The following is a 15697-nucleotide window of genomic DNA, read 5'->3' as shown; positions in this document are numbered from 1 at the left end:
GAAGTCTTCCACCCGGAGAGTTGAAACTCCGTTGGGCTCTCAGAAATGATTTGTGCATTTGTCTTTTTGTTTAACACGATCTTTCTTGGACTCATTTTCAGCCCACTCCCTGCGTGTGCGGAGCCGACTCTGAAGTCACTGAGCCACCCGGCAGCCGGGTCTTGTGGATTTCCAACGCGGGGCCCGCCGGGGAGGGAAAAGTGCCTCCGTCTCTCCCAACCACCAAGCCGCAGGGACGCCCGCGAGGGTCCGCGGCTGGAGGCTAGGAGGAAACCGAAGCGTCTTTACTCCTCTTGGCTGCGATGAGACCCGCGCGCCTGGAATGGGCTTTCGGGGCCGGGGGAGGGAATGTGGGAGGAAATCAGCGCGCAGAATGTTAGTTTAAAGCTGAACCGGACGGTGTAAAAACACCGAACTCTTGGTGGGGATGGAAAAGGAAGAATGCGGGAAAGGCAAGGAGAGATCCCAGGTGACTTGGAATCGCAGAGAGGGCTTAAAGGAAAATCAAATGTCAGCGATGGCTCGGGTTCTCCTCCGCTCCCCACCACAGCCCGCCCCATCATCCAAGTGCAGAAAAAACGGATGAGAATTAAGCTAAAAGCCAGAGAGAGAGAGACAGAGAGGGACAGAGGAATTCTTTTTGTCCTGTCTTTAATAGTAGTAGTAGTATCAGTATTAGTATTCGCATTATTAATGTGCCTGTTCCCAACCCTTCATCCCCTCCCCCCAGTTTTGTCTTGAAGGTTCCTGCGGAGGCAGCCCGATCTGTCTGCTACCCACCCACCAGCATCCAAGAGTTATGCAGATGTTTATGGCTGAAAAAAAAATCCCAGTTATGCATCCTTGTATTTTTAAATACTGACTGTAAGTGATTCAAGTATAATCCTTTGTAAAATGCTTTTCTCTTTGACACATTGAAGGGAGTTGAGAGAGGAAAACCCGGCGTGGATTCCCCCTCCCTGGCCCCTCTCTCACCCACCACCCTCGCCCCAATTCTGCCAGCGTTGGGGCCCCTGGAAATCCCTGGGAACCTGCACCCAGGCAGGGAAGGCGTCCATGCTGGCCCAGGCTCGACCCAACATCAGTTGGAGTTGGGTTTTAGTTCTCGGCGCTGGAAACTGTTTGGGAAGAAAGGCGCTCTCTCTAAGGTTCACTCTCTCACCTTTGCTCAAGGGAGCCAGGTCATGAGAATTCATAATTTTAGACGCTTAGATTTGGCTGCAGCCGAATTTGGGTTCCTTCCACCCTGGAGAGGTCAGGGATCCCTGAGGGTTCTGCTCCCTAGCTGCGATTGGAAGGTGAACAGCCTCAGGGTGACGGCCTAACAGATACGAATTTGTGGGGGAAAGAGGGAAGAGAGTCCAGGGAGAAAGAGGAGGCCCCCAGACTCGTCCCCAGTCGCCCCTCCTCGCTGCTGATACTCGCCTGTCCCTTCCCACCCAGTAAATGCTCTAGGGAAGGCCGCGCGCCTATGGCAGAGCTTTGTCTGTAAGGAGGCTTTTTCCCATTCCAGAGTTTAAAACGGAGAGGAGAGCGGTTGGGGGACGCTACAAACAAGAGAGACACAGTCGGGCTCAGGGTGAAGATAGACAGCGCAATGCCTTGGGCCGCAAGAGAAAAGCGAACTCCCAGACGGCAGATGTTTGCTTGGGGCGGTCACCCTGGCCCCCCGACGCCCGTCCGGCCTAGAGAGGACGGCAATTGAGCGCCAGGGAGGTCAAGGCGGTGTCCTGGGAGCCCAATATCGGCTTTGAAAAGTGCCGAGTGAGTCTGAACGTGAGCCTCGAGGCCTCGCCTCCAGGGAGCGAGGTCCTCGGGTTGGTGGAAGGGGCGCACGCCGCCCAGATGGCATTCACAGGCCTGGCATCCCAATAAGCTAGAACTTCGGCCAACACTAAAGGGTCAAAGGAGGAGCTGCAGGAAGAGGATAGAGGACTTAGAAAATTGGTAACTTAAAAAAAGAAAGAAAGAAAAGGAAAATTGGCTCTGGTGCGTGCCCGCTGCCCCCACCCCCGCCTGCCCCTCTGGAATCCAGTCCGGGCTTTGCGCCGCGCCCACAGGCCGACGCAGCCCGGCCTCTGGCGAGAGCCAATCAGAGGGCGCCTCTCAGCACGTGGAGGAGAGAGACTCCAGAGCTCAGCGCCCGCTGCTCACTACACTTGTTACCGCTTGTCCTGAGCGCGGAGAGGGCGAGCTCGGGCCGCGGGCAGGGCGGGAGCCGGCAGCCGGCAACCAAGGGAGGCAGAAAGGCACAAAGATCGCAATAATATCCGTTATAACCCGCTATCTAACCCCACCCCCAACACACACCCATCCATCCCACCCTCCGGGAGAGGCAGCCGGCGATCCGCTCTCTGCGCCCTGGGAAAAAGCCCCAGCCATGAGCAATCAGTACCAGGAGGAGGGCTGCTCCGAGAGGCCCGAGTGCAAAAGTAAATCTCCAACTTTGCTCTCCTCCTACTGCATCGACAGCATCCTGGGCCGGAGGAGCCCGTGCAAAATGCGGTTGCTGGGAGCCGCGCAGAGCTTGCCTGCTCCGCTGACCAGCCGCGCCGACCCGGAAAAGGCCGTGCAAGGTAAGGATGCTCCCGTCAGGCACTTACTAAGGGCATTGGGCCCTGATTTGGATGTTTGGTGTTCGGGGGCCAGTGGCCTGGAATTGTCAATTTGGAGAGGAAGGAAGGAGAGGGCATAACTCTGAGGCCTGCTGCCTCAAAGAGCGTTAAATATCTAGCCAGGGCTGTCTCTCCCTCCCTCCCTCCCTGCTTCCAGAAAAAGGCCCGTTTTCGCTTAGGGAACCTTTAGCTTTTCGGTGTTGATCGTTAGGTTGTTTAAATGCCCCTTTTGGTGGCCTTGGGTGTGCTCTGAAGAGGGGCGACAGGTCAGAAACAGTAGATGGCCGGTGGACCCTTGTAGCACCAACTTGATGAAGACAAGAAGCCCAAAAGCTGGTGAATCGGGGTCTCCAGGCTGAGTGAGCCTTGGCCTTTCCTCTTTGGAAGATTTCTGTATATGCAGTGTTTTGGTTTTATTTTTTTAATTGCAGATTATTTGTGACCTTTTAAACCCAAGCTTTGCAGAAAACATCTTCCTGGGATTCTCCAAATGCTCCTTAATGTATTTAAAATGTATGAAATGTGTGACTTCTGGATGCTAATTTTTTCTCTGCTATTTTATTTTTTAAAATAGACGAGCTGTTTAAAATATTTTATTTTTTTCTGAAATTAAAAATTCCAGAACAAATGTCCTTTTACCCCGAACCTGTTATCCTCAAGTTTCGCCTCGAGCTTGCTGCAGAGGTGTCGCAGGGAAAGGAAAGAACTGTTGGTTTCTTTTAAAATCCAAAAACCAGCGGTCCGGCCATAGCGCAATTTGGATGGCAGGAGTAGACGGTTGAGAAGGGGGCATTTAAATAAAATTGACTTTTTTCTTTTCTTTTTTTAGCCTGCAGTGGCACCTATGCCAGGCGCTTCCTCAAAAGGAAGGAGCGGCCTGCGCCTGCTGCACTCCCACTCCCTCTCTGCCCCAGACCTTTCCCAGAACATTTTTGCCAGGATGATTTTTCTTTGCCTTTTTGTGCAAGAAGACCCCCCTACCCTCTCCCGCTGTGGGCTGTTGGGGCGCGGCCTGCACTTGGGGCCACAGAGCCGCTTCCCCCCACCCCGCCCCGCAGCGGTCGCCTTCAGGGCTGCACCCCTCTTGCCAACCCTTGCCCTCGTGGTGGAGCAGCGGGCAGAGGTCATGCGCAAAGTTTTCAGGATAGTGGTGATTTTCTTTTAAAGTTGTAGAATGTTTTCGGATTTTCCTCTGCCCCGACGTGGGAAGGGAAATAAAAATGAGAGAGTAGGAAAGGGGAAAGAGAAAGGAATAAAGAAGAAAGAAGGAGAGAGGGGAGAGAAAGCCTGCAAAAAGAGAAAGAAAGGGGGAGAGAAGGAGAAAGAGAGATGAGGAAAAGAAGGGAGGGGGAGAAAGAAAAAGAAAAAAGGGAAGGAGAGAAAAGGAAGGGAGACAGGGGCAAGAGGAATAGATAAGGGAAGGAAGATAGGAAATAAAAGGGGGAGAGTGAGAGAGGGAAAGGAAAGAAGGGAGAGGAAAGGGGAAAAAAGAAGGAACCCAGAGAAAGGGAGAGGGAGAGAAAGAAAGAAAAAGAAAAAGCAAGAAAAGTGGAGAAAGAGGCCAAGGCGTCGAAGTCTGGTGGTGCGCGGTCCCCGCACGCCTGGGCCTAGGCACTGGGGGAGCAACTGCGGGCGGGCCCCGGCAGCAGCCCTGGCTGGGACTCCCCGGCCGGCCGGCTGGCTGATAGCTCTCCCTTGCCCGCAGGCTCCCCTAAGAGCAGCAGCGCCCCGTTCGAGGCCGAGCTGCACCTGCCGCCCAAGCTGCGGCGCCTGTACGGCCCGGGCGGGGGCCGCCTCCTTCAGGGTGCGGCAGCGGCGGCGGCGGCGGCGGCGGCGGCGGCGGCAGCGGCCGCCACGGCCACGGCGGGTCCACGCGGGGAGGCCCCTCCGCCGCCACCGCCAACCGCGCGGCCCGGGGAACGGCCGGACGGCGCAGGGGCCGCCGCGGCCGCCGCGGCCGCGGCCGCCGCGGCCTGGGACACGCTCAAGATCAGCCAGGCGCCGCAGGTGAGCATCAGCCGCAGCAAGTCGTACCGCGAGAACGGGGCGCCCTTCGTGCCGCCGCCGCCCGCGCTGGACGAGCTGGGCGGCCCGGGGGGCGTCACGCACCCGGAGGAGCGCCTCGGCGTGGCCGGCGGCCCGGGCAGCGCCCCGGCTGCGGGTGGTGGCACCGGCACCGAGGACGACGAGGAGGAGCTGCTGGAGGACGAAGAAGATGAGGACGAGGAAGAGGAACTGCTGGAGGACGACGAGGAGGAGCTGCTGGAGGACGACGCCCGCGCGCTGCTCAAGGAGCCCCGGCGCTGTCCTGTGGCCGCCACTGGCGCCGTGGCCGCAGCAGCTGCCGCTGCAGTGGCCACAGAGGGCGGGGAGCTGTCACCCAAGGAGGAGCTGCTGCTGCACCCGGAAGACGCTGAGGGCAAGGACGGCGAGGACAGCGTGTGCCTCTCTGCGGGCAGCGACTCGGAGGAGGGGCTGCTGAAACGCAAACAGAGGCGCTACCGCACCACGTTCACCAGCTACCAGCTGGAGGAACTGGAGCGGGCCTTCCAGAAGACGCACTACCCGGACGTCTTCACCAGGTATGCGCGTAGGGTGGTCGCGGTCGCAGCGGGCCCCAGGGAGGGACAGCGGGCTGGCAGGGGCCCCGGCCGCGGGGCAGACGCTTGGCTCCTGGACTCTGCGGAAGAGCGCCCTCCCAACACACCCACCCTTGCTCACCCAAACTACCCACTCCCCCGACCCCCACCCCGGTTCGGGCTTTAAGTTTAGGCTGGAATGGTTTATCTCCTTCCCAAGGTCGTTGCAGTCTAATGTTTTCAAATTACAAGTTTTAGTTAGAGAGAGGAAAAGAAACAGCCTCTCCAAAGAGCGCCCGAAAGCGCCACCTTGGAGACGCGCGCACAGCAGAGGGCACAGACACAAGGCCTCCGGAGCTGCGGTCCCGGCTAGGTCCCCGGCGAGGCTCAGGAAGCGCTGTCCGCGGACAGAGCAAAGCAGGGGCTATTTTTGGTCGCTGTGCTGTGCGCTCGCCACCCCCGCCTGGTGCCCCAGGGGCCTGGTGGGTATCAGTTACGCAGTTCGCAGTGAAGCTGGAGCCCGTGCCAGCGGAGAAGGCCTTTAAAAAGATCCGAGTTCTGTCGTTTCAGGACTCCTGAAATAACCAAACGAAGTCAGAACTGGGCAGTGTTTGGTGTCTGAACACCTGAGGGGCCCCAGCCAGAATCTCCCCTTCTACTCTCTGTCCTCTCCTGACACACACATTAAACCCACCGTGCGTTTAATGTAAACGGGTTTACCGGGTGGACAATGATTGCTGGAAGCCTGGCAGGGAGTAGACAAAGCAGTTGGGGGAATTTTCTCTTTGGATCAGTGTCCAAGCCGGGTGTTCGACCTGGTCACGCTCCACCTCCCACTTGTTTTTCTGGGAAACATGTGCCTGTGTGATGACTGGACCCTCGGCCCCAGCTTATTCACCACCTGGGGCGCCGGCCCGGGTAGGGGTCCTTCTCTCCCACCCCAAGGCCAAGTTCTCAGCTCAGGCGAGGAGCCAGTCTTAGGGCAAACGTCCCCCAGTGAGGGGGAGAAAGGGATCGGTGACTGCCTAGCGCGGGGCTTGTCAAGCGCGGGCAGTTCCTTCGAAGGAGACGTGCGCAGCTTTTCAATGTGCATTTTAGAAGGGGAATGCTGCCCGCCCCTTTGAACCAGAGGAGAAATCGCTGCTTAGGGCTCGGGAGGCCGAGCTACTCCAAAATGTAGTTGGCCTGGCAATTGCCTAACTCTCTCCCAACCAGAAACAGAAAAGAGCGGACTTAATGCCAGGCAAAGGCACTTAAACCTGGTCATCCCTTGGGCTACACTTGGTCTTCCCCTGTGTCACCCAGTCCTTTCCTTATCTTTAAAAAAGGAAATAAGTTTAAAAACCTATGTGTGCTGTCAAATAGCGAATTGGCCGACCAGCGTTTTGCGTTTATCGTGCGTGTGTATTTCCAAAGAAGAAACTGAGCTGGTGTCAGTTGGCATCCACGTCCGCCCTTTCTTAGCTTCTGGCGGGCTTAGAGGCGGGGGAGGACCGAAGTGCACGAGGAGGGGCAGCTCCTCTTCCCCGCCCCACCCCCACCTCTTTCCAACCCAGGGGTTTGAGCCCCTTGGCTCCGGCCCTGAGCCAGCCTGGAGTGCCGCTTTAGATTTGCTGATGCCCACTGTAGCTGGGGGCAACGGCAACGGAGGGCACTTATGGAGACGGTTTACCTCTGGTGCTGAAGTTTCAGGTGTGGACTGGGGGCCTACCGGCAGGGCAACCCCAGGTCCCAGGCTTCGGCGGCCCCCGCTCTTTCATATTAGCGAGCCGGAGGGCCAATTATTCTCGGCGCGGTCATATTTTCGGTAAACAGGTTGTAAGCCGTTTTACAGCATCTTAATGGTTTCCTATTTGCCTTAATTGTCGCAGTAATAACTGCAATGATGGGGTAGGGTTTCAGTTAAATTGACTTCCCCTGAGATGGGCAGGGTTTGTAGTGGGCATTGGAGTCAGGAGGTGCGCAGAATTTTGTTTAATCGAAAAATTACCCCACTGAACTCTTAACAAGCTTAACATACCTGCAGAGGGTAATGGGGAGTGTGACCCAAGGGGATGATGGAGGGAGGAAGGCGGGGGAGAGAGAGATGGAGGGAAAGGCATAGAGCTGGAAAGAGAAGAAGGAAGAAGGAGGGAAGAGAAATTTTTAAAAAGAAGGCAGAAGGAAACCAAGAGGACAGAAAAATATTTTCTTAGTTAAGTGCTGAGTTCCTATCCCACTTAATATTAGGACAAAACAGGGTATAAGCAGTGTGTGTGTGTGTATGTGTGTGTGTGTTGTCTACCTCTGGCTTAAGACAGTGAGAGAGAACCTGTGTACCCAGGTTTGTAGACTTAGAGACTCAAGAAGCCACCCTTGGTTGTCACACACGAATGTAGTATGATATAATAGATAATATCCTATATCTGGTAATGTGCTTCGTGTTTTTGCATTTTCAGTCAAATAGTTGGCACTCCAGGGGGTGATGGAATGGTAATGCCCATATGTTTGGGGGTGGGGGGCAGGCAGCCAGGGGAGACCCTGGTGGAGTAGGCCTGCCATAGAGGAGGGAATAGCTGAGAGGGCATTGCTGGGGCCTGCAGTGACCTCCTGTCTGTGTGTTGCTCTCTTATAGGGAGGAACTGGCCATGAGGCTGGACTTGACCGAGGCCCGAGTCCAGGTGAGCTGCACAACAGAGGGAAGAGGGAGGGAGGAGGGCTGGGGGCCAGCGGGAGAGAGAGAGATGGGTTGCTGGTGGGGGGGGGGGCGGTGTGGGGGGGGGGTGAGATCCCCTTCACAAAACCAAGAGAAGCAGGATCAGAAAAGTAGACCCAAGCACTCTCTCACACACAAAGATATTTAAAATTTAAGACATGGGAGGTGGAAGGGGGAGGTTTCTGGGTTTGGGAGCCCAAGGAAGGAGTCCAGGATCAGAACAAGGGCTTTAGAGTCCCTGAGACTGCAGTTTGGGACCCCCTAGCCCCAAAGCTCCTATAGGAAACAATCCACCGATCTACTTCTCCTGATTGAAATAATGGGATGGAGCATGGATTTGGTTGTTAGACAAATCCGCTCAGCTCCAAGCAGGTATTTGGCTGCGATTAAGTCTCCAATCGGGCTTCATAAAAGCCCACTTAGTGCTAGAACAAACAGGGCCATTTGAAGGCAAAATGCTGTTTGATTTCCCCTCCGCCCCGCACAAGGAGCTGGCTAATGCTATTTGATTTCCCATTTTTTATAGCAATGAACCCACATTGATCTAATAGGGAGTGAGTGCAATGCTATTAAAGGTGTTTGCAGCCCCATACCAGAGTGCATTTCCGAACCCAGGCCTCATAACCAAAGAGACAATCAACACTGAGCAGCCCCGATGGCCAACAGAAAACAGATGTCCCCGAGTTAGGAGCTGAGTGAATCACTTTACAGTCAAAATCAAGCGCTGATAAAGCACAATAAATTCCATATGGCTCATTTAATACACAACAGCTTCTTGCATTAGAGGGCTAATGATGAGGCCTGTCCCCTCCTTTCTGTTGACACATTTCTCCATTGTCAAACAGAGATGTGACAGCAACTCCGTATTTTCAGCTCAGGGGAACGAGTCGTGGGAAAGTTAAATAACTTTTAAAAAGAAAGAGAGCGCCCCCTCCCTTTCTCCTCTCCCCCTATTCACTGGAGAAGATGTAATTAAGTGAATATGAATTATTAGAGTCCTTTCGTTTACCTTTGGGGGGCCTCAGAGGTATTAATTCAATAATGAGGAATTGCAGGGGGACATCTTGATAATTGCAGTTGAGCCGGGAGAGACGATCTGTCTGTAAAAAGGTTTCCACGTTCTTTAAGGGCATTCTGAGTCCACTGCCCCCAGTTCCCCTTCTTCTTTCACTGCGATCAAGGAGTGGCGGATATTCTTGTCTAGACAGATTTGGCTACACAAAAGCTGCCCACCCAGTCCGGTCCCATCTACAGTCTTACTTTTTCAAGCCTCTGGGTTTCCACACTGAAGTGTTTCTGAAATTCACAAATAGATTATTTTGAAGGCTGTGGAATGGTGTGAATGGGCCCCCTTTTGGCAGACTTGGAATTAATTGACCGATTTGGATTCTTGATTTTTCTTGCCCTGGGGGGCTGTCTAGAAGTCAAACCAAGCTTAGATGCTAGTGCTGGTAACAACAAGCCCCAGTGTGTAGATGTGAAAAATATGGATGTGTTTCACATTTTAAAATATATTCCTCTGGGATAATTTACATTATATTTTAATATAACTCTGTATAGCCCTGGAGTTCATTCTTAATTTTCAGACTTGTGTGCAGTTATAAACCCAGCCCTAAAAATATTAATGCCTTCAGGGGAGAAGGAGCATATCTTCCCAGCTGTGGGTGTGATGAGCAGGTCACATAAAAATAATTTCATGCTCCTGGGGTTTATTTTTAGATGATGGTAGCTGCCATGTTTCAGGTAAAGGTCTCCATTAAAACCGCTTTCTATTAGCAATTAGGAAAATACCTCAGGCTGAAAACCTCCCTCCAAGCCTAAAACTATCTTATTTAAATAACCAATTTAAAACACATCTCCAAAAGGAAATAAAAGACTTGTTAGCTCTGAAGATGTGAAAAGTCTACACCTATCATGCCCTCTGATTTCTATGCGCCCAGGTATTGCTGCCTGCTTCATCCATGTAGTCAGTGCCTTCCTGCATAGAACTGGGTCCTGCAGGGATCCCCTGCCAAGAGCAGGTTGTGTATCCCTGTTTCATTTCATAGAGGATTGACCCCCTGAAATGTATGCTTGCTAATTAACTCGAGCCTTTCTTCCCTCCCTCTCATCCCTCTCTGAACCCCAGAACCCAGCATAGTGCTCTTTGGTGTTCAATAAATGTTTCTGGAAAGAATAAATGAACTATCTTTCCACTTTCCTCTTCCATACAGAGCAAGAATTTTGCCAGCTCTTGCGTAAATCTGAAATAGGTGAAAATAGCTGATATGCAGTAAAACAAGCATGTCCCTCATCTCTTGGTGGCTGCCCATTCCCTAGAGTCACCATTGAATGCATGCTTTCACTTGCCTTATTTTACCCAGTTCTCATAACAGCCTTATGAGTGAAGTTTTATTATCCCCATTTTACAGATTCGAAAACTGAGGTTCAGAGAGGTTTAAGTGACCTGCCTAAAGATCCTAGCAAGCGTCAGCACAGACGTTTAAACTTTGGTTTCCCCAACTCTAAACACACTGAATCACTTTCCTTAAACTTGGAAAACTGGCCCAGGTGGAATGCCGGCAGAAAGGGTTTGCTTGTCCTGTTTCCTGCTGACTTGAAGTTGCGGCTCCTATTCACTGCTCATTTGGCCCCAGACGCGTCCGAAAACAACCTGAGGCCAAAGAGGGGCAGGTGGGCGCGGGCCGCGGTGGAAAGGAAGGGGGCCCCGCAGCGCGCCAAGGGAAGGGACGGGTACGGGTCCGGTGCGCCCGCCGGGCCGAGCCGCGCCGACCCTGGGCTCTCTCTGCCTTGCAGGTCTGGTTCCAGAACCGTCGGGCCAAGTGGCGCAAGCGGGAGAAGGCAGGCGCGCAGACCCACCCCCCTGGGCTGCCCTTCCCGGGGCCGCTCTCTGCCACCCACCCGCTCAGCCCCTACCTGGACGCCAGCCCCTTCCCTCCGCACCACCCGGCGCTCGACTCCGCTTGGACTGCCGCTGCCGCCGCCGCCGCCGCCGCCTTCCCGAGCCTACCTCCGCCTCCGGGCTCGGCCAGCCTGCCGCCCAGCGGGGCGCCGCTGGGCCTGAGCACTTTCCTCGGAGCGGCAGTGTTCCGACACCCGGCTTTCATCAGCCCGGCATTCGGCAGGTAACGCGCAGCCTCGGAAGTCTGTCTGTCTGTCTGTCTCTCATACACACAGAGGCTGGGGGCAGGGAGGAGGCAGGAGTCAAACAGGGTTACACACATCTTTTTCTTTGACCCAACCTCAGAGACTGTAGCCAAAGAAAATACTCTCTAATTGAGCCTCAAAAAAAAAAAAAAAAAAAAATGTGGGTCTTGAAGGTATTGACTTGGAACTTAATGGGAAAGGGGAAGGCAGTGGCAGTAACGACAACCGTGACAACCGAGAATGAAAGCTGTAAAAGTACCATTTGAAGGCTGCAACAAGTCCCACCATAGGTGGTAAGCGAGCAAATATGTACAGGTGTAGGGTACAGAGCAGGGACGACTTTTTAAGTTTTGCAAAAGTTCTTCCTTATGCCCCCCAACCTGGCAGCCTGAGGAACACAGCCCTGATCCCCATGGGAGCCCTGGAGCCACCAGGCCCTCTGGGTGCACAGAATTCATTCTTCTGCCCCAGACTCCATCTTCCTTGTCACTCAAGTGACCCGCTGCCAACGACACCCCCATATGTGCAAGCCCCGATCTACACGGCAGTACAAGACAACGAAATAAAAGAAACAGTTCATCTTATAACTCCCTTTCTTTAATGAACATCGAATGAGGAAATAAAAAGTCTGTATAATCACAGACAAAGAAACAAAGGAGGGATGTATTGTGTTAGCGCAGTGAAAATAAAACTGGATGCAGCTTCAATGATCACTCTTTGGGAGAACAAAGAAATAATAGATTCATCCAACTGCGCAGCTGCTTAACAAAAAATCATCTTACAGAAAATTAAGACTCGGAGTAAATTTAGTTTCTTATAACAAACCAATAAAATAAACAGCGAGCGCACTGAAGCAGAGTTAATGACTCAGTTTACCTAATGGAACCAGGGCATGTTACGCCACCTCCGGGTCACACTTTATCATTTCTTTCTGAGAAAAATTTTAAAGTTCTGTCTCTCCCCTCCCTCCACTTTTTCCCTCTGACAAGTGACTTGTAAACCCAGGCGAACCGTGGCTGGAGGACCGAGTTGCGAGATTCGGAGAGGCTGGAAGAGGGTCTGGGCTGGGGTGGTGCGAGGAGTGAGCAGTGGGCTTGGGAGAAGGAGGCGGCGCTCGGTGAGCCCAGGTGGGCTCATTTCTAACCCTGGAAATCCGCAATTGGTCCCGCGGGCCTGGAGCCAGACCCCTCAGGGAGGCGGTCGGGAAAGCTCGCGGGCGCTCCAAGGCGGTGGGCGTGGGGGTGGTGTCCGGTGGCCCCGGGCGGCTCCGGCCACAGCTAATGTCCCGGTGCTGTGTGCATGGGGTGGAAGCGTCACGTGGAGTAATTCGGTCGCCGCTTGGAGGCGGTGGCGCTGGCGTGGGTCCCAGGCTTGGGCATCGCCTTGCGCCGCGCGCCAGGGTCGTGGGTCGGGGGCTCCCTGAGGCCAGAGGCTACAGGGGCGCGGGGAAGACAGCTGGGGTCGCCGCGCCAGGATGTGGGGCTGCTGGCAGGTGACACCCGCCCGTGGAGCCGAAATCAACAGGCGGTCGCCCTTCACTCTCACCCGCAGGCGCTGGCCAGACGCGGGTAGCTGAGTCCCGCGCGGAAGGGCGGCCGCGGCGGCGCGGGTGGCCCGGGAGGCCGGCGAGCTAGGCCTGTTTCTTCAGGGCGCAGAAAGTCCCGGGCCAAGGAGCCGGAGGGAGATCTCAGAGCCTGCGGCGTGCGTCCGGGCAGCTGGAATCCCACCTTCTCCGTCTTTTTTTCCTCCCCCCTCCCACCCTCCACCGTCTCTTCTTCTGCTCTCCTCTCCTTTTCTCCTTCCGCGTTCTCTCCTGGGAGATAGTGTCATTGCAGCCCCTGGCCTTGGAATAAACCGTCCGTTTAAGCGAAACCACCGAATCCACGCCACTGGGCCGTGGGGCTTGAGGTCTCCACGCTGGCCTGTGGACCCCGGCCCGGCCCGGCCCCTCGGGGAATATCTGGACTCGGTCTTTTCCCCCCAGTCGGTTCCCTGCCCCAGGAAAGCCCTCTCTGCGGGGTCCAGCTTCCGCCCGCGCCCTCTGCCCACTTCCCCGCCGCGGCCCATCCGGGTCCCGTGGGTACCGCGCCCCTCAGCTGCCCCGGCGACAAGCGGCGGGAGACGCTGCCCGAGGCGCCGCGCACAGCTCCCGAGGCCATGACCGCGCTGTTTGCTCTCCCTGCAGGCTCTTTTCCACGATGGCCCCCCTGACCAGCGCGTCGACCGCGGCCGCGCTCCTGAGACAGCCCACACCCGCCGTGGAGGGCGCAGTGGCATCGGGCGCCCTGGCCGACCCGGCCACTGCGGCCGCAGACAGACGCGCCTCTAGCATAGCTGCGCTGAGGCTCAAGGCCAAGGAGCACGCGGCGCAGCTCACGCAGCTCAACATCCTGCCGGGCACCAGCACGGGCAAGGAGGTGTGCTAAAGGCTGCCCTCCACACCCGCGCCCCGCGCGCGCCCCGAAAGGTCACCTCACTCAGCACCACTCAAGACCAAATGGAAACAGAGGACCAGCACACTCCCGAGACGGCACTGAGAGAGCGCAGCCGCCTTCACAGCAGTCTGGATGCGGGCATGGCAGCCCTCGGCGCTCCGGGACGTGGCACCTCCTCGGCTGGCTGTCCACCCGCCCCTGCCCCTGCCCCTGCTACTGCCAACCTCGCTCCAACTCCAACATCCACTCTCTCTTGTTCTTACTTTCCTGAAAATATCGGGGAGGTTTTCTCCCCCAGACGCCTGATATTGAAGTAAAAAATTTAAAAAGCCCAACCTCTTCCTCCTGACACCCCACTTAGCCTTTCTTTTCTTTCTTTCTTTCTTTCTTTTTTTTTTTTTAAATAGCATTTTGGCGCTCGAAGTTGATCTCCCCAGCGAGGGCCCCAGCGTGAAGCCAGGGCCCGGGAAGCAAATGCAAGCCTGTAAGATAGCTAACAGTGCACTTAAAGGAAAGGGGCGTCTTGTTCTTGTTCTCTTCTTTATCATACACCAACCAAGGTTTTTATATCAAACCAAAGGGAAATACTCTGCTAGAATATGGACTGTTGAAGTCACCAAACTGTGATTATTGATTCTGTACATACCATTGTTATTAAAAAAAAAAAGAACAGAGCTTTGTATATTTGAAATGTTATAACGCAATTGCACTCAGCGTGGTATGGTAAAAGTTTGTCCTCCCGTAGATTCTTACTGTGTTGTAGATACGGTAGGGTTCCTAGACAAATATTTATGTACTCAAGCCCTTTATTTAACTTATTAACTGTAGAGGCTTCCGAAACCTTCAAGATAAAGGCAATGGTACAGTACTTTTGTGTAATGTGTAATTGTTACCACTTTTCCTTGCTATCTAGTGGAGAAGTGTCACGCTCAAAATAAAAAAATTATATGTTTAACAAAACGAAGTGTGAATGCTCCATACAGGCGCTGAGGGGACAGTAGAAGCCCCCACCCCCACCCCCTGGGAGTCAAGGGTGGGCTCCAGCGTCCAGGCATCTCCTGGGATTATCTGCACACGCGTTTTCCTGGCAGAGGCCCCTGGTTTGAATCCGATCCTCAAAGGGAACCGGATTTCCTACGAAGGTTAAGGACGCCGCCGCGGTACTTTCCACGCGCACCTGGGCTCTCCCGGGTCGTGTCACAGCGGGAGCTGGGGGTCCCGGGCCACGGAGGTGGGGTGGGTTCCAGGATGGGTGGGTGGATGGTGGGCGTTGTTGACGGTGGAGTCAGAAATTTGAAGCAAGCGGGAGTCTTGGCTCGGAAGGCGAAGGGAGCTGTTGGAAAGTGCCACGTAGCCAGGAAGTGAAGTGCGCAGTCCGAGATGACAGGTAATGGCGAGAGCGAGAAGCCCAGGCGCTCCCTTCCGAGGGGGCGGGCTCCACGGCATGTTCGCAGGGAGGAGGGAGTGTGTGTGTGTATTGTGTTGTGTGTGCGTGTGAGAGAGAGAGAGAGAGAGGGAGAGAGAGAGAGAGAAACATGCGGGAGCAGTAGTGATGGAAAGGCAGCGAGGGGTATCCAAATGGCAGATCTTAACTCGACAAATGTCATTACATCACTTATCCAGGCATTGGTAAATGTATACATTTAAAAAAATCTAAACAACTCAGATTTCGTGAGGAGACCCAAACAGATTTGCAATCCTTAACCACCTCGGCGCACCCCTCCCTCCTCGCGGCGGGGACCGCAGCTTCTCCCTCCCCCGGGCCCTGCCCGCGCCCCTCCGGGTGACCGCTTGGTGGAAGCCCGCCCGCGGGGGCTGGGTCTCGCCGACGCTCCCAGGGTGATGGGAAAGGGAAGAGAAGCTTAATTAGTTTCAATTTGCTGTAATTAGCGCGCCGGACCTTTGGGGAGAGGGGCAGGCGGGAGGGGTGCGGGGGTGCCGCGGCGTGACTACCGCGATTGCGGAGCTGGGGCCGGCAGCCCCGCCACGCCGCCGGCCAGTCGGTCGCCGCGGGGGGCGCGGGTGCCTCTCTGGGCTGGGGCCGTCGGGCTCCGCGCGCGCCCTGGAGGAGGGGGGCCGGTTCCCCTCGCGGCCCAGGGCGCAAGTGTGCGCGGCCGAGGGGAGGGTGCAGGGTTGGGCAGAGGTCAGCGGCCTGCCAGGCGCTGTGCCCACCTGGGTGTGGGCAGCCCGCCCGGCAGCTTCGGTGCTGGAGCCCGCACGTCCCGG

At 55.3% G+C, this 15697-nt stretch overlaps 1 protein-coding gene across 1 annotated transcript; it reads left to right on the top strand.

Moving 5' to 3' along the window:
• The first annotated feature begins 734 nt into the window (after nt 1–734).
• On the top strand, nt 735–14447 carry ARX (aristaless related homeobox). Its single transcript, XM_034949850.3, has 6 exons — nt 735–864; nt 1514–2576; nt 4321–5197; nt 7809–7854; nt 10686–11014; nt 13222–14447. Exons 2-6 carry the CDS (start codon nt 2381–2383, stop codon nt 13460–13462), a joined length of 1689 nt encoding a protein of 562 aa, XP_034805741.1. The 5' UTR covers nt 735–864; nt 1514–2380; the 3' UTR covers nt 13463–14447.
• The last annotated feature ends 1250 nt before the right edge of the window (nt 14448–15697 follow it).

The sequence above is a fragment of the Pan paniscus genome, chromosome X (genome assembly GCF_029289425.2).
Source record: "Pan paniscus chromosome X, NHGRI_mPanPan1-v2.0_pri, whole genome shotgun sequence".
NCBI classification, from domain to species: domain Eukaryota; kingdom Metazoa; phylum Chordata; class Mammalia; order Primates; family Hominidae; genus Pan; species Pan paniscus.
The sequence above is the reverse complement of the archived record's forward strand: the minus strand, read 5'-3'. Positions and strand labels throughout refer to the sequence as shown.